Source organism: Oncorhynchus keta, unplaced genomic scaffold, assembly GCF_023373465.1.
Source record: "Oncorhynchus keta strain PuntledgeMale-10-30-2019 unplaced genomic scaffold, Oket_V2 Un_scaffold_17242_pilon_pilon, whole genome shotgun sequence".
In the NCBI taxonomy this organism is placed as follows: domain Eukaryota; kingdom Metazoa; phylum Chordata; class Actinopteri; order Salmoniformes; family Salmonidae; genus Oncorhynchus; species Oncorhynchus keta.
The window spans coordinates 171,099-190,260 of record NW_026290817.1 but is presented as its reverse complement, the minus strand read 5'-3'; the positions used below and the strand labels follow the sequence as shown (position 1 = coordinate 190,260).

At 39.4% G+C, this 19,162-nt stretch overlaps 2 protein-coding genes and 1 long non-coding RNA gene across 37 annotated transcripts in view; 2 read left to right on the top strand and 1 right to left on the bottom strand.

The window, feature by feature from the left end:
- The window catches only part of tarbp1 (TAR (HIV-1) RNA binding protein 1), a 51,749-nt gene extending 50,572 nt beyond the window's left edge, over positions 1-1,177 (top strand). The window contains 1 exon segment of the mRNA XM_052514298.1: positions 104-1,177. Within this exon segment, the coding sequence (XP_052370258.1) occupies positions 104-272 (169 nt within the window). The 3' untranslated portion in view covers positions 273-1,177.
- Positions 1,178-1,303: 126 nt separating this feature from the next.
- Positions 1,304-8,660, top strand: LOC127927666 (octopamine receptor 1). Its single transcript, XM_052514278.1, has 6 exons — positions 1,304-1,738; positions 4,595-4,755; positions 6,104-6,219; positions 7,060-7,182; positions 7,845-8,611; positions 8,644-8,660. Exons 1-6 carry the CDS (start codon positions 1,567-1,569, stop codon positions 8,658-8,660), a joined length of 1,356 nt encoding a protein of 451 aa, XP_052370238.1. The 5' UTR covers positions 1,304-1,566.
- A 10-nt stretch (positions 8,661-8,670) lies between these two features.
- On the bottom strand, positions 8,671-13,465 carry LOC127927673 (uncharacterized). 35 transcript variants are annotated; one of them, XR_008128364.1, is made up of 5 exons: positions 9,846-13,465; positions 9,770-9,806; positions 9,694-9,730; positions 9,540-9,656; positions 8,671-9,499 (listed from the first exon to the last, which is right to left on the bottom strand). It is a non-coding gene; the product is annotated as an uncharacterized LOC127927673 (long non-coding RNA). The 35 variants fall into 35 exon arrangements; XR_008128383.1 differs by having other exon boundaries at positions 9,694-11,038; positions 11,073-11,186; positions 11,295-13,465; XR_008128357.1 differs by having other exon boundaries at positions 9,694-9,806.
- Between the last annotated feature and the right edge of the window lie 5,697 nt (positions 13,466-19,162).

Here is a 19,162-nt window from a genome sequence, read left to right as displayed (position 1 = left end):
ATCTCGTCTCCTAGCACTGTGTTCCATATTTCACCTGTCTAGTTATTCTCCTTTTTATTCATACTTTCTCTATCGCTTCCCCCCTCCCCCCACCCTACTTTAGTAATGAGCGTGAGGGTATCCCAGCTAACCTGCTCCAGCTGCTGGATGTGTGTGTGGAGATCCCTCAGCAAGGTGTCATCCGTTCCCTCAACGTACACGTGAGCGCCGCCCTGCTGGTGTGGGAGTACACCCGCCAGTACCTGCCCTCTACTGGAGTGAAGTCAGACTGAAATAGGGAGGGATGACCTGGATGATAAGAAACAAACAATTTCACAACGTTTTTTTAAATGTTTTCCATTGCGTGCACTAATGAACATGGCCCTAGTGTGGGGGTAAACCCACCAGTACCTACCCCCTACTGCCCAAGCTGCAGAGTAGGGTTAAGTTGCCCCTTTACATTGTAGTCATTAAGCAGATGCTCTTAATCAGAGAAACTTACAGTAGTGAGTACATGCATGTTCATACTGGTCCCCCATGGGAATCAAACCCACAACTCTGGTGTTGCAAGCACCACACTCTACCAACTGAGCTACATGGGGCCTTTCCCCACTAATGGTTAAGGTTAGTAGGGGACGCTGATCCTATATCTGTACCTACAGACAACTTGACCCCAGACCTATTGAATCTGTTGTGGTGACTGACCCCTCTCTATAATGCCCTAACCCTGCTGGTGTGGGGCTACACCCACCAAAGTCCCACCTCAGGCAGGTGTCAGTCATCAAAGGAGAAACCATGACTTACCTCTTCCATATTAAAAAAATTAATTTGATCATTTTTTTAACCCATTTTAAAATGCAGCCTTAACCCTCCAATATGCCATAGATCTAGAGAATTGATGTTAGTCTTACAAGTAGTGACTTGTTATTAGACCTTGAACCCATCTCAGATCCATTGGAGGGTATTCGCTTTAGCCGTGGCTAGATATTACATTAGAATATTCCAATGCGTTTGTCGTTTGGACAGGGTCATGTTTCCAAGTGCTTTCCCAGTAAAGCAGCAGACACTTGATTTTCCCCGAGTCTCTGTTTTTTTTCTGTGTGGTATTAAATATTGAACAATGCTTTTTTTGGAGTGGAGAAATTGCTGGAAAGTAAATGCATCTTTTTAAACAAATAAAACAACTATTTCGTAAGAACTCCGTTTTTCTTATCACACACATTTGGTTGATTTATGTTTTTCTTAACAAATCATGTTATTTCTCACGGAGCCGTTCATGGCGCAGAAAGAACATAAGCTCACAGTAGTTTATGGAAAGGTGCCGTGCGCCACGCCCAACTTTGACCAAGAATAACGTTGCGCAGGTGAACGAACCACTGAGCGGTGCGGCGGAGACGTTAGACTGGTAGAGGATAGGAACAATGGATGATGAGAAGGAAACGTATTTACAAGATGACTAAAATGTATGTCGTTTACCCTGTGTAGAATTAATAGCCTATTGATATTTTTGCGGCCAAAACTATTTCCAACCAGTATCAACAAAAAGTTTAAACTAGGCTAAATAGCATCAAAAAAGGAGAGTAGGCTATGGAGCAGCGAGGTGGCGCTTGGCTGGATACAAGTGCCCCTTTCCAGGATGAGATGCGGATTTCAGTCCGGAATGTGACATCGATGGCGGAGGCTCGGCTCAACTTGTCCCCCCGAACTAAACTGATTCTGGAGGTCCTGATGGTGTTGATGTGTCTCGGCGCAGTCACAGGTGTGTGTCATCATAACGCAGATGCGCAACTACAAGGAAAACATTTTATTTTCATAAAGCTCATGAAAATATACTTAATCATTTCGAAAAAGTGAATCACTTTTCAGTTTTCACTGACTTCTAGTTTATATGCGTTTTCTTCATTGTAGCATTAGACGCCCACTATGTTCCCCTTCAATACATTGGGCTCCTATAATGGTTTTAATTAAAATGTGGGGTTTAAGAGGTCCTAAACCCTGATTAAAAATACTCTGAACACTGATTAAAGATGCTCTGAACACTGATTTGGAGAGCCTTTTATGCCTGTGTAAAATAATGAAGGGGCGACGCTGGCGTGATGAATGCTGTACCAATCCCCGCTGGGTGCTGCTATACATTGGTGGCAGATGTCTCTCTGTGTGATGTGCTTTCTTTTAGAAAGACACTGGCCATGTTTGTGATTAAAGCACCACAAGCATCGAAATATTGTTTTTGATGTTGCCTTATTCTTTCATTGGAATTTGTAGCAATGGCTTTTCTTAGAAGAATGCTTTGAGACCTCTGCAGGAGGCCTACTCTGAAACGTGCTGTATAAATTAAAGCGGCAATCAGCAGTTGAAACAACAACCAAGCGTTTTCCCTTCCCCCGTTCCTCTACAAAGCTGACAGTTGGGGCTGAAGAAATATAACCACTCTCAAATTCATAGACGTAGATATGGATGCAAGGACTGACCATCTAGGAGATCAAAATATAGTTTTAACCATGTTGAGGCTATATAGTGTCTTTACATTTACTTTGTTTACAAACCTTGGTGTAAAACAAGTTTATATTTTGGGTTCTGATGAGGTACGACAGTTGAACTAAGCTCATGAGGCATAAGTTATATTCTTCAAGAATCAATGGATGCATACAGATAACTGCCAAAATAAAGGAAACACTTGAGTAAATGAGGGGATACAAAGTGTATATTGAAAGCAGGTGCTTCAACCCAGGAGTGGTTCCTGAGTTCATTAAGCAATTATCATCCCATCATGTTTAGGGTCATGTATAAAAAAAATCCCTGTTGCCCATTATTTTGGCTACCATGGCTAGAAGAGATCTCAGTTGTGGGTGTGTCAGTCAGACAGTCAGTCACCAGATCCCAACCCAACTGAACACTTATGTGAGATTCTGGAGTTTTCCACCATCATCAACAACAACACCAAATTATGGCATTTCTGGTGGAAGAGTGGTGTTTCAACCCTCCAATAAAGTTCCAAACAATTGTAGAATGTATGTCAAGCTGTTCTGACGGCGCGTGGTGGCCCAGCGCCCTATGAAGATGCTTTATGTTGGTTTCCTTTATTTTGGCAGTTACTGGTATCTTTCATTTACAGAGGTGGGACTGAATCACTATTATTCGAGTCACAAGCAAGTCTCAAGTCATGAGGTCCATGTCTCAAGTCCAGTCACAAATAGAACTGGTCGAGTCTGGAGTCAAGTCCAAGTCGTGCATTGTAAGAGCAAGTCAAGTCTCAAGTCAAGTAAAATAAAACATCGATACAATGACTTCAACTACAAATATGTGTCTATTTATTGAGGCTACATGACAGCTCTTTTCATTATTTTGTCTACAACACATTTTTGATGATGTAATAATGAATTTGAACAACATATTCTAAATGCAAGCTTCATAAGTAAATTATCCATTTGAATCCATTTCGACATAGCAAAAGACCAGTATGCTTATGCTAGTGATTGTGTTGCTTAATGCCCATTGCTGGTGAGCTTGTAAAGTAAACAGTTAATATTATTTTGGAGCTGTAAATATTTATTTATGTTAATCCTCTCGCCCCACAATTAGACGTTTGCCGGCACCCGATCCTATAGTTGTACAGCAAATCAACAATCTGTTCGCTAGATCATTGTTTCCTAAACGTTTTGACCGGAGTGTTCAACGCTCGCGAACTCCCGCGCACGCACATAGGCACACGCGAACACAATCTGAGCAGATGTAGCCTGTCATTGCCATAGAAATAAGAATTCATACAGCCATAAACGGTTATGTATTTACAAAACACAAGATACAGAAATAAACTGCCTTTTCCACCTGCATTTTGAACTGAAAGTCATTCATGTCAATATCAATTAGGGATATCGTGTCACTTCTCTAGAGTCCAGAGCAAGCAGCATCAGAACGCTTCGAACACACCGACAGTGTTTTGGCGCAAAATGGCATGAGGTCTCATCTGGATATGTAGGCAACAGCAGTTCAACATTCACCTTCTGCCTCCATTTCTGTCAAGCAATGAACACATACAGTTTGACACATATGTTCGAAAAATCCAACTTATGCACTACACCGAACACACTGCAACTACATCTGCAACGCAATGCTGCAAAGCAAACGCAGCGTTTCATTGGAAATGGATGTAATTCTGGTGTTCCAAAATACAATCTGTCTGTTGGTGTGTTCGAAGCGTTACAAGCAGCGGAGGTTCAGCATTCGCTATAGGCAGTGGAGGTCGGAAAGCAGGGTCTGTCTGTAGCCTTTCTCTTCCTCACAAACATGTTCATCCCATAAGTATTGAAGGCAGTGTGATGTTTCAGCTATCTTATGACATATAGCCAATACGTAGAACTGAGGTACTGTATATATAGCCTAATTAACTCACCCAAACTAGGCCTCACTGAAATATGAAAATGTTCTAATGAAATTGCCTGGTAGCCTGTTGTTCTGGCAAAGATCCTCTGTAACAGATTTCTGAGCTGTATATAGATAATATCAACATAGCATCATCCAAAAATGACTATAGCAACTGCAGATAGGCCCCTTTAATGGAAGGTGAATATCCATGTGACTCTAATGCTGTCATATTATGTGTGTGTGTCTGTAGGTAACATCCTGGTGATTGTGATAGTGGCGGCCACCAAGACCTTCCACTGCGTGACATCAGTGCTCATTATGAACCTGGCCATCAGTGACCTGTTGGTCGGGGTTGGAGTCATGCCCTTCATAGCTCTCTCCATCATGAACAACGGATGGGTCGACTGTACTGTAAGGCTGATCTGGGGCTTCTATTCATCTGTGTGTGTGAGAGTGTGTGTGAGTGTCATTGATGTTATAGTGCCTCTAAGCAGTCATGTAGTTAATCTGTAGGTACCATAACCCAGGAGTGGACCATAACCCAGTAGTGTACCATAACCCAGGGGTGTACCATAATCCAGGGGTGTACCATAACCCAGGGGTGTACCATAACCCAGGTGTGTACCATGACCCAGGAGTGTACCATAACCCAGGAGTGGACCATAACCCAGGGGTGTACCATAACCCAGGAGTGTACCATAACCCAGGAGTGTACCATATCCCAGGGGTGGACCATAACCCAGGGGTGTACCATAACCCAGGTGTGTACCATAACCCAGGAGTGGACCATAACCCAGGGGTGTACCATAACCCAGGAGTGTACCATAACCCAGGAGTGTACCATAACCCAGGTGTGTACCATAACCCAGGGGTGTACCATGACCCAGGAGTGTACCATAACCCAGGAGTGTACCATAACCCAGGAGTGTACCATAACCCAGGGGAGACCAACCCTCCTAATGGAGAGCTACTGGGTTATCAGATGTGTAACTCTCCTGGAGCAGGGTTGTCAGGCGGGTAACTCTCCTGGAGCACGGTTGTCAGGCGGGTAACTCTCCTGGAGCAGGGTTGTCAGGTGGGTAACTCTCCTGGAGCCGGGTTGTCAGGCGGGTAACTCTCCTGGAGCAGGGTTGTCAGGCGGGTAACTCTCCTGGAGCCGGGTTGTCAGGCGGGTAACTCTCCTGGAGCAGGGTTGTCAGGCGGGTAACTCTCCTGGAGCAGGGTTTTCAGGCGGGTAACTCTCCCGGAGCAGGGTTGTCAGGCAGGTAACTCTCCCGGAGCAGGGTTGTCAGGCGGGTAACTCTCCTGGAGCAGGGTTGTCAGGCGGGTAACTCTCCTGGAGCAGGGTTGTCAGGCGGGTAACTCTCCTGGAGCAGGGTTGTCAGGCGGGTAACTCTCCTGGAGCAGGGTTGTCAGGCGGGTAACTCTCCTGGAGCAGGGTTGTCAGGCGTGTAACTCTCCTGGAGCAGGGTTGTCAGGCGGGTAACTCTCCTGGAGCAGGGTTGTCAGGCAGGTAACTCTCCTGGAGCAGGGTTGTCAGGCGGGTAACTCTCCTGGAGCAGGGTTGTCAGGCGGGTAACTCTCCTGGAGCAGGGTTGTCAGGCGTGTAACTCTCCTGGAGCAGGGTTGTCAGTGGCTGCCCCTTCCATGACACTAGTGAGTCTTTCAAAAGTTTATTTGATCGTCTGTGTGTGAGAAATGTGCCCCATAACAGTGACTGGACTGGTTCATCTGTTTCTCCCTACCTTCTGTCTGCTAGGACCTGTGTCTGTATGTGGGGTACACCTCCTCAGTCTACTGTACAGCCTCCGTCCTGACCCTGGCAGCCATCGCCCTGGACCGCTACCACTCTATCATGGACTGTCTGCGCTACAGGTAATTCAATGAGCCTGACTAACTACAAGACTATACATTTGAACCAACTAAAATATATCTAGACAAATGATACAGTGCCTTTAGAAAGTATTCCCAGGGGGTGTGAATACTTTCTGAAGGCACTGTACTACTAACTGAAGATCTAGACCAATCAGATCTAAACCTAGGACATCTCATTAGACTGAAGATCTAAACCAATCAGATTTTAACATAGGACATCTCATTAGACTATAGATCAAGACCAATCAGTTTTTAACATATGACATCTCATTAGACTATAGATCAAGACCAATCAGTTTTTAACATAGGACATCTCATTAGACTATAGATCAAGACTAATCAGTTTTTAACCTAGGACATCTCATTAGACTATAGATCTAGACCAATCAGATTTAAACCTAGGACATCTCATTAGACTATAGATCTAGACCAATCAGATTTAAACCTAGGACATCTCATTAGACTATAGACCAATCAGATCTAAACCTAGGACATCTCATTAGACTATAGACCAATCAGATCTAAACCTAGGACATCTCATTAGATTATAGACCAATCTGATCTAAACCTAGGACATCTCATTAGACTATAGACCAATCAGATCTAAACCTAGGACATCTCATTAGACTATAGACCAATCCGATCTAAACCTAGGACATCTCATTAGACTATAGACCAATCAGATCTAAACCTAGGACATCTCATTAGATTATAGACCAATCAGATCTAAACCTAGGACATCTCATTAGACTATAGATCTAGATTAGAAACAGTTAAATCAAGCACAGACATTTCCTTCAGTAAATGGAACTTTTGTAGTTATTTTGATTATTATTCCAGTTCCCACTGTACCCTATGGAGGAAGTGTGCTGTGGTGCTGTGGATCTGGCTCCAGGCCCTGGTCACCAGCTGTCCTCCTCTGCTGGGCTGGAGCACTGTGTCCTACATGGCTCCCATGTACAGGTTGGTGTAGGTTCCATTCCCGCTGGGGTCAAATATACTAACAGTGTATGATCTCAAAATGTATGGAATGTCAGCACTAAAATGTATGTTTGCTTTAGATAAAAGCCTGCATTGCCCTTATTAATTAATGTGTAATATTTTCCGTGAGTACAATGTATCAATAATTGCTATTACTCATTCTTACAGTGTTGCATAACAGTGATCATTTCCAATACTTGTTACACTGTGCAGTACTTCCAATACTTGTTACACTGTGCAGTACTTCCAATACTTGTTACACTGTGCTGTACTTCCAATACTTGTTACACTGTGCAGTACTTCCAATACTTGTTACACTGTGCAGTACTTCCAATACTTGTTACACTGTGCTGTACTTCCAATACTTGTTACACTGTGCTGTACTTCCAATACTTGTTACACTGTGCTGTACTTCCAATACTTGTTACACTGTGCTGTACTTCCAATACTTGTTACACTGTGCTGTACTTCCAATACTTGTTACACTGTGCAGTACTTCCAATACTTGTTACACTGTGCAGTACTTCCAATACTTGTTACACTGTGCAGTACTTCCAATACTTGTTACACTGTGCAGTACTTCCAGGACATGTTACAGTAATAAGGTCACTAATGTAAACTATCACCATGTACTATTATTTCAGCTGTGCGGTGAACTGGAAGAGCAGTCCCAGCTACACAGCCTTCATGGCTGCCCTGTCCTTCCTCATGCCTGCTGCAGTAATCCTCTTCTGTTACGTCATCATCGTCCGTGTAGCCCGGAGCCACGCCAGGAGGATCCACAACCTGGAGGACCAGCTCCAGAGAAACACTGGAATGCCGAGCTCCTCCTTCCCGACCGAGAGTACTTCTGAGCGGACTAGTCCGAGGTGTCTAGGTGCCCACGGTCCTTCCACCTCCAGGCTGGTGTATCATCTGAGTGGGCGGTTTGTATCGGAGACCCATGGAGAGGTTGGGGACGAGGTTCCTTCAGGGTCAGATCATACTGCTGGAGCTCCACAGACCTCCAACCACCCAGACTCTACCTCCAGCTCCAATGCTGCATCCCGGAGACTGTTCTCCTTCCTGGCCCAACACGCCCCCCATGGCCACCCCCATCCGCCCCACCAGAACTCCAACTCCAATCACCTCCACCACCACGGGGTTGTACGTCTCTTCCTGGTTATCGCCGCCTTCTTCCTGTGTTGGACTCCATATATAGGCGTTGCGCTAGTCCAGGCCACGGAGACCGCCCTATCGTGTAAGTCCTCCTTAGTCCCGCCTTCAGCGGTTACCTTCTCCTATTGGTTGGTTCTGTTGAACTCAGACATCAATCCTCTGCTGTATGCTCTGCTCAGTCAGAGGTTCCAGGGGGCTCTGCGTTGCCTGAAGCAGAAGATCAGAGTGCGTCTTGGGGGGAACGTGGTGGGGAGTGGGGGAGGCGAGACCAGGGGGGAAGGAGAGGAGGGGAGGAGCAGTGAACCATGTGACCCATGTACTCTGACTTCCGTCCATCCCCGCCCCCAGTGGCCCCGCCCCCATCCTCGCCTAGTATGTTCTGGACCTGGGTCTAACATCCACAACCCACCTGTAGGAGAGGGGCTGAGACGGGCCTACTGCTCTTCCGTCTTCACAGTCGACTCCAACTTCTCGGACAGCTCCAGGGAGCGTGTGTGTGGTGTGTTCCGTCCCGGTAGCTCCGCCTCTTCCTCCACCGCCACCTCCTCCTGCCCCCTGTGGCAGGACTCAGTTGGAGGAGGTGGGGAGAGGAGTTCAAACAGGAGGTTGGAGTGCCTGCAGGTACCCACCAGGACAGCAGAGGGCAGCAGTCTGCCGTTCTCTGCATCCACCAGAGACAGACAGGCAACCTTCTTCTATGGACAGATCACAGTGAGGGTAGAGCATGATGTATGCTAGTAGGAGCGGATTAAGATCTTTATGAACCATCCATCTGTCGTTGATCAAGGCACTTAACCCCGAATGAAACGTCTCCAGGAGTGCTGTACTATGACTTACCCTGCGCTCCAACCTCAGAGGACGTGGGGTAAAACAGAAGACTAACGGCTCTATCCAATCAGATCCGCTTTAGCCAACATCAGCATAGCAGTTGTTTTGATGGTGTCAGAGGCAGAACTGCATTATAGCTGTCAAATCCACAAGTGGCTCCCGGCATTATACCTATAGCAGACATTGCCATTGGCTGCACAGAGTCTGATTAACAGAAATCCTATACAGTCTTGTTTACAAGTTTGAATAGTGGAATGTGAGATGTAATCTACACCTTCATTAGAAACACTGGAATGTGAGATGTAATCTACACCTCCATTAGAAACACTGGAATGTGAGATGTAATCTATCACCTTCATTAGAAACACTGGAATGTGAGATGTAATCTATACCTCCATCAGAAACACTGGAATGTGAGATGTAATCTACACCTCCATTAGAAACACTGGAATGTGAGATGTAATCTACACCTTCATTAGAAACACTAATGTGAGATGTAATCTATACCTCCATTAGAAACACTAATGTGAGATGTAATCTACACCTCCATTAGAAACACTGGAATGTGAGATGTAATCTATACCTCCATTAGAAACACTAATGTGAGATGTAATCTACACCTCCATGAGAAACACTGGAATGTGAGATGTAATCTACACCTCCATTAGAAACACTAATGTGAGATGTAATCTACACCTCCATTAGAAACACTGGAATGTGAGATGTAATCTACACCTCCATTAGAAACACTGGAATGTGAGATGTAATCTACACCTCCATTAGAAACACTGGAATGTGAGATGTAATCTACACCTCCATTAGAAACACTGGAATGTGAGATGTAATCTACACCTCCATTAGAAACACTGGAATGTGAGATGTAATCTACACCTTCATTAGAAACACTGGAATGTGAGATGTAATCTACACCTCCATTAGGAACACTGGAATGTGAGATGTAATCTACACCTCCATTAGGAACACTGGAATGTGAGATGTAATCTACACCTCCATTAGGAACACTGGAATGTGAGATGTAATCTACACCTTCATTAGGATGATAGAAATTCCCCTTTTTTTGGTTAAATTAGTTTTTTATTTGAAAATAATTGTTTCAGGGAGCTGATCTTCTAACATGAGTGTGGCTTCTTGACAAGCAGCTGCGCTCCCCTGTGTAAATTACATCTGTTATACTGTCTAGTTCCTTTGTAAATTAAATCTGTTATACTGTCTAGTTCCTTTGTAAATTAAATCTGTTATACTGTCTAGTTCCTTTGTAAATTACATCTGTTATAGTGTCTAGTTCCTTTATAAATTACATCTGTTATACTGTCTAGTTCCTTTGTAAATTACATCTGTTATACTGTCTAGTTCCTTTTCCTTTGTAAATTAAATCTGTTATGCTGTCTAGTTCCTTTGTAAATTACATCTGTTATACTGTCTAGTTCCTTTTCCTTTGTAAATTAAATCTGTTATACTGTCTAGTTTCTTTGTAAATTACATCTGTTATACTGTCTAGTTCTTTTTTCTTTGTAAATTACATCTGTTATACTGTCTAGTTCCTTTTTCTTTGTAAATTAAATCTGTTATACTGTCTAGTTCCTTTATAAATTACATCTGTTATACTGTCTAGTTCCTTTGTAAATTACATCTGTTATACTGTCTAGTTCCTTTTCCTTTGTAAATTAAATCTGTTATGCTGTCTAGTTCCTTTATAAATGACATCTGTTATACTGTCTAGTTCCTTTGTAAATTACATCTGTTATACTGTCTAGTTCCTTTTCCTTTGTAAATTACATCTGTTATACTGTCTAGTTCCTTTATAAATGACATCTGTTATACTGTCTAGTTCCTTTGTAAATTACATCTGTTATACTGTCTAGTACCTTTGTAAATTACATCTGTTATACTGTCTAGTTCCTTTTCCTTTGTAAATTACATCTGTTATACTGTCTAGTTCCTTTTCCTTTGTAAATTACATCTGTTATACTGTCTAGTTCCTTTTCCTTTGTAAATTACATCTGTTATACTGTCTAGTTCCTTTATAAATGACATCTGTTATACTGTCTAGTTCCTTTGTAAATTACATCTGTTATACTGTCTAGTACCTTTGTAAATTACATCTGTTATACTGTCTAGTTCCTTTTCCTTTGTAAATTACATCTGTTATACTGTCTAGTTCCTTTTCCTTTGTAAATTACATCTGTTATACTGTCTAGTTCCTTTGTAAATTAAATCTGTTATACTGTCTAGTTCCTTTGTAAATTAAATCTGTTATACTGTCTAGTTCCTTTTCCTTTGTAAATTACATCTGTTATACTGTCTAGTTCCTTTGTAAATTACATCTGTTATACTGTCTAGTTCCTTTGTAAATTACATCTGTTATACTGTCTAGTTCCTTTTCCTTTGTAAATTACATATGTTATACTGTCTAGTTCCTTTGTAAATGAAATCTGTTATACTGTCTAGTTCCTTTGTAAATTACATCTGTTATACTGTCTAGTTCCTTTGTAAATTACATATGTTATACTGTCTAGTTCCTTTGTAAATGAAATCTGTTATACTGTCTAGTTCCTTTGTAAATTACATCTGTTATACTGTCTAGTTCCTTTGTAAATTACATCTGTTATACTGTCTAGTTCCTTTTCCTTTGTAAATTACATATGTTATACTGTCTAGTTCCTTTGTAAATTAAATCTGTTATACTGTCTAGTTCCTTTGTAAATTACATCTGTTATACTGTAGTTCATTTTCCTTTGTAAATTACATCTGTTATACTGTCTAGTTCCTTTTCCTTTGTAAATTACATATGTTATACTGTCTAGTTCCTTTTCCTTTGTAAATTACATCTGTTATACTGTCTAGTTCCTTTTCCTTTGTAAATTACATCTGTTATACTGTCTAGTTCCTTTGTAAATTACATCTGTTATACTGTCTAGTTCCTTTTCCTTTGTAAATTACATCTGTTATACTGTCTAGTTCCTTTTCCTTTGTAAATTAAATCTGTTTTACTGTCTAGTTCCTTTGTAAATTAAATCTGTTATACTGTCTAGTTCCTTTGTAAATTAAATCTGTTATACTGTCTAGTTCCTTTGTAAATTAAATCTGTTATACTGTCTAGTTCCTTTGTAAATTACATCTGTTATACTGTCTAGTTCCTTTTTCTTTGTAAATTACATATGTTATACTGTCTAGTTCCTTTGTAAATTACATCTGTTATACTGTCTAGTTCCATTTTCTTTGTAAATTACATCTGTTATACTGTCTAGTTCCTTTGTAAATTAAATCTGTTATACTGTCTAGTTCCTTTGTAAATTACATCTGTTATACTGTCTAGTTCCTTTGTAAATTACATCTGTTATACTGTCTAGTTCTTTTGTAAATTACATCTGTTATACTGTCTAGTTCCTTTGTAAATTACATCTGTTATACTGTCTAGTTCCTTTGTAAATTACATCTGTTATACTGTCTAGTTCCTTTATAAATTACATCTGTTATACTGTCTAGTTCCTTTTCCTTTGTAAATTCCATCTGCTATACTGTCTAGTTCCTTTATAAATTACATCTGTTATACTGTCAATATCCTTTGTAAATTACATCTGTTATACTGTCTAGTTCCTTTTCCTTTGTAAATTCCATCTGTTATACTGTCTAGTTCCTTTTCCTTTGTAAATTACATCTGTTATACTGTCTAGTTCCTTTGTAAATTACATCTGTTATACTGTCTAGTTCCTTTTCCTTTGTAAATTCCATCTGTTATACTGTCTAGTTCCTTTTCCTTTGTAAATTACATCTGTTATACTGTCTAGTTCCTTTATAAATTACATCTGTTATACTGTCTAGTTCATTTTCCTTTGTAAATTACATCTGTTATACTGTCTAGCTCCTTTTCCTTTGTAAATTACATCTGTTATACTGTCTAGTTCCTTTTCATTTGTAAATTCCATCTGTTATACTGTCTAGTTCATTTTCCTTTGTAAATTACATCTGTTATACTGTCTAGTTCCTTTTCCTTTGTAAATTACATCTGTTATACTGTCTAGTTCATTTTCCTTTGTAAATTAAATCTGTTATACTGTCTAGTTCCTTTGTAAATTACATCTGTTATACTGTCTAGTTCCTTTTCCTTTGTAAATTACATCTGTTATACTGTCTAGTTCCTTTTCCTTTGTAAATTACATCTGTTATACTGTCTAGTTCCTTTTCCTTTGTAAATTAAATCTGTTATACTGTCTAGTTCCTTTGTAAATTACATCTGTTATACTGTCTAGTTCCTTTGTAAATTACATCTGTTATACTGTCTAGTTCCTTTGTAAATTACATCTGTTATACTGTCTAGTTCCTTTGTAAATTCCATCTGTTATACTGTCTAGTTCATTTTCCTTTGTAAATTACATCTGTTATACTGTCTAGTTCCTTTGTAAATTACATCTGTTATACTGTCTAGTTCATTTTCCTTTGTAAATTACATCTGTTATACTGTCTAGTTCATTTTCCTTTGTAAATTACATCTGTTATACTGTCTAGTTCCTTTCCCTTTGTAAATTACATCTGTTATACTGTCTAGTTCATTTTCCTTTGTAAATTACATCTGTTATACTGTCTAGTTCCTTTATAAATTACATCTGTTATACTGTCTAGTTCCTTTTCCTTTGTAAATTACATCTGTTATACTGTCTAGTTCCTTTTCCTTTGTAAATTAAATCTGTTATACTGTCTAGTTCCTTTGTAAATTACATCTGTTATACTGTCTAGTTCCTTTTCCTTTGTAAATTACATCTGTTATACTGTCTAGTTCCTTTTCCTTTGTAAATTACATCTGTTATACTGTCTAGTTCCTTTTCCTTTGTAAATTACATCTGTTATACTGTCTAGTTCCTTTGTAAATTAAATCTGTTATACTGTCTAGTTCCTTTGTAAATTACATCTGTTATACTGTCTAGTTCCTTTGTAAATTACATCTGTTATACTGTAGTTCATTTTCCTTTGTAAATTACATCTGTTATACTGTCTAGTTCCTTTGTAAATTACATCTGTTATACTGTCTAGTTCCTTTTCCTTTGTAAATTACATCTGTTATACTGTTTAGTTCCTTTGTAAATTAAATCTATTATACTGTCTAGTTCCTTTGTAAATTACATCTGTTATACTGTCTAGTTCCTTTGTAAATTACATCTGTTATACTGTCTAGTTCCTTTGTTTAGTTATTTCCTTTTCACATGTTCGACATATAGGGACAATTCAACACATTCTAAAACACACATTGCAAATCCCATAAAAAAAATATATATATATTTTATACTAATCCAGTAAACTAATAAATATATTAAAAAATAATATTTTTAAATAGTACATGTGATTACACTTGTTGAAGAACTAACTGATCTAACACACGGCGTCATCATGTAATCCAACCACGCTGTGTTCTTCTTCAGATGTGATAATCATTATGTTGAAGAACTAACTGATCTAACACACGGCGTCATCATGTAATCCAACCATGCTGTGTTCTTCTTCAGATGTGATAATCATTATGTTGAAGAACTAACTGATCTAACACACGGCGTCATCATGTAATCCAACCACGCTGTGTTCTTCTTCAGATGTGATAATCATTATGTTGCATTTATTATTTCAGTGTAAAAAGTCAGCTTCATTCCTTACAAAGGTTTACAGTTATGTCTAGCAATAATTCCAGAGGAATACAATATCATGATTATATTGTCATTACGAAGAATGACAATGAGAGATTACAGTGCTGATGTAGTACTTCTATTCAGGGTTGGTCTCAGTACCATTACAATTCAGACAATTTAGGACTGAAATTCCAATTCCAAACTTCAATTCAAATGTTCCTCAATGCTTTTCAATGAGGGGAATTGGAATTTCAGTTTATTTCCAGAATTGACTGAATTGAAATGGAACTGAGCCCAACCCTGTACTCTATTGCAGAACAAAAAGAATAGGCAGTGAAGTGAATGGACTGCTCAGTTATATCTGGTCATCTCTGCATGCTTGTTCTGTAGATGTCATGTCAGTCACTCGCTGTCCCTTCACATCAGTGGTCAAACTAAATGCAGAAATAGAAAAACATGTCCATTTACTAAGATGCATCTCAGAGTTCATTCAAGATGGATGAGTGCAATAAGAATGGTTGTAGTGTGAGGCTGTGGCATAACCAGTCAAATGGTGCCTCCCTTTGAAGAAATAGAAAAGATAGATAGCACATGGTGAGTGTTGAGCAGTGGTCATGTATACATTCACAACAAGGCAGAGGTTCTGCCCACTTCCTGTTTGAAGCCGCGCCTACATTGTGGTCTGTGTTTTGCTAGGTTCGTTACCTCATCAGTAACCCTGAAGAGTCCTCACAGTGGTTAACTTGCCTTAGAATCATAATCAATGGAATAAATAAAAACAGTATCTTGAAGACAAAGCTGGATCCCACCACAGCCAGAACATGACGTAGCCGATCTCACTATGACTTCAATGGGACTTCCTTAATGGCTCCTCCACCAAAATGCCACAGACAGAGTAATAATTACTACCCACCCCTGGCTGTGCATCTTGGGATACGGTTTGCACAGGAGACAACACCCTTACAGATCATCACTTGCACTTTGATTTGTCCCTGTGTGTCATTAGCCTGATCACAGATCTGGTTGTGCTCTTTCCAACTCCCAAGCCATGACAATTCTATAAGGAGTTGGTAAGAGGGCATAAACAGACTGGAACCTAGGCTAGTGTTGCTGCAACACTGGCTAACTGACAGAGTACACCACTATAGTACGTCTGCCTCATGATAAGGTGACTTTAAAGGCGGGAAATCTACCGACAGGTATCAAAGCAGAAGCTGAGTGGGAGCTAAGGAGGTTGAAATGACGTTGAAATAATACAAATGTAGCTGCTTGGTTAAGTTTGGCTGGTCTGGAGTGTCGTGACTGAAGCCATGGGACTGAGCAGTGGGTTTCGGCAGGGAACCAGCTGGAGCTCTGGATCTGAGGGTGTCAGCCTGGAACCAGCTGGAGCTCTGGATCTGAGGATGTCAGCCTGGAACCAGCTGGAGCTCTGGATCTGATCTAAGGGGGAAGTGTATCACAGCAGGTGGCCAATCAGTGTGGCTGTAGATGGCTCTGGCTCTTCTCATTTGCTGGAGGCACAGCGAGACATTCCATGGCTCAGATTGATAGTGAAATGCCCAGACAGAATCCTTCACACCCTAACATCTACAGGCTCCTGAGGTGGAGGTGCAACCAAAATGTTAATTAATTTCAAATCCCAAATCGCCCCCTACCCCCTAGGCAGTTGTGAAGATCTAAGAGAATTGAAAAGGTGTAAGCAATACGGTGGAAATTCTGAGGACAATATGGACTCATTACCTTACTGATTATACCTATCTAATAGAGGACAATATGGACCCATTATCTTACTGATTATACCTATCTAATAGAGGACAATATGGACTCATTATCTTACTGATTATACCTATCTAATAGAGGACAATATGGACCCATTATCTTACTGATTATACCTATCTAATAGAGGACAATATGGACCCATTATCTTACTGATTATACCTATCTAATAGAGGACAATATGGACCCATTATCTTACTGATTATACCTATCTAATAGAGGACAATATGGACCCATTATCCTACTGACTATACCTATCTAATAGAGGACAATATGGACCCATTATCTTACTGATTATACCTATCTAATAGAGGACAATATGGACCCATTATCTTACTGATTATACCTATCTAATAGAGGACAATATGGACCCGTTATCTTACTGATTATACCTATCTAATAGAGGACAATATGGACTCATTATCTTACTGATTATACCTATCTAATAGAGGACAATATGGACCCATTATCTTACTGATTATACCTATCTAATAGAGGACAATATGGACCCATTATCTTACTGATTATACCTATCTAATAGAGGACAATATGGACCCATTATCTTACTGATTATACCTATCTAATAGAGGACAATATGGACCCGTTATCTTACTGATTATACCTATCTAATAGAGGACAATATGGACTCATTATCTTACTGATTATACCTATCTAATAGAGGACAATATGGACTCATTACCTTACTGATTATACCTATCTAATAGAGGACAATATGGACTCATTACCTTACTGATTATACCTATCTAATAGAGGACAATATGGACTCATTACCTTACTGATTATACCTATCTAATAGAGGACAATATGGACCCATTATCTTACTGATTATACCTATCTAATAGAGGACAATATGGACCCATTATCCTACTGACTATACCTATCTAATAGAGGACAACATGGACCCATTATCTTACTGATTATACCTATCTAATAGAGGACAATATGGACCCATTATCTTACTGATTATACCTATCTAATAGAGGACAATATGGACCCATTATCTTACTGATTATACCTATCTAATGGAGGACAATATGGACCCATTATCTTACTGATTATACCTATCTAATAGAGGACAATATGGACCCATTATCTTACTGATTATACCTATCTAATAGAGGACAATATGGACCCATTATCTTACTGATTATACCTATCTAATATAGGACAATATGGACCCATTATCTTACTGATTATACCTATCTAATAGAGGACAATACGGACCCATTATACTGATTACTGATTATACCTATCTAATAGAGGACAATATGGACTCATTATCTTACTGATTATACCTATCTAATAGAGGACAATATGGACTCATTATCTTACTGATTATACCTATCTAATATAGGACAATATGGACCCATTATCTTACTGATTATACCTATCTAATAGAGGACAATATGGACCCATTATCTTACTGATTATACCTATCTAATAGAGGACAATATGGACTCATTATCTTACTGATTATACCTATCTAATAGAGGACAATATGGACTCATTATCTTACTGATTATACCTATCTAATAGAGGACAATATGGACCCATTATCCTACTGACTATACCTATCTAATAGAGGACAATATGGACCCATTATCTTACTGATTATACCTATCTAATATAGGACAATATGGACCCATTATCTTACTGATTATACCTATCTAATAGAGGACAACATGGACCCATTATCTTACTGATTATACCTATCTAATAGAGGACAATATGGACCCATTATCTTACTGATTATACCTATCTAATAGAGGACAATATGGACCCATTATCTTACTGATTATACCTATCTAATAGAGGACAATATGGACTCATTATCTTACTGATTATACCTATCTAATAGAGGACAATATGGACTCATTATCTTACTGATTATACCTATCTAATATAGGACAATATGGACCCATTATCTTACTGATTATACCTATCTAATAGAGGACAATATGGACCCATTATCTTACTGATTATACCTATCTAATAGAGGACAATATGGACTCATTATCTTACTGATTATACCTATCTAATAGAGGACAATATGGACTCATTATCTTACTGATTATACCTATCTAATAGAGGACAATATGGACCCATTATCCTACTGACTATACCTATCTAATAGAGGACAATATGGACCCATTATCTTACTGATTATACCTATCTAATATAGGACAATATGGACCCATTATCTTACTGATTATACCTATCTAATAGAGGACAATAGAGGACTGGACCCATTATCTTACTGATTATACCTATCTAATAGAGGACAATATGGACCCATTATCTTACTGATTATACCTATCTAATATAGGACAATATGGACCCATTATCTTACTGATTATACCTATCTAATAGAGGACAATATGGACCCATTATCTTACTGATTATACCTATCTAATAGAGGACAATATGGACTCATTATCTTACTGATTATACCTATCTAATAGAGGACAATATGGACCCATTATCTTACTGATTATACCTATCTAATAGAGGACAATATGGACCCATTATCTTACTGATTATAC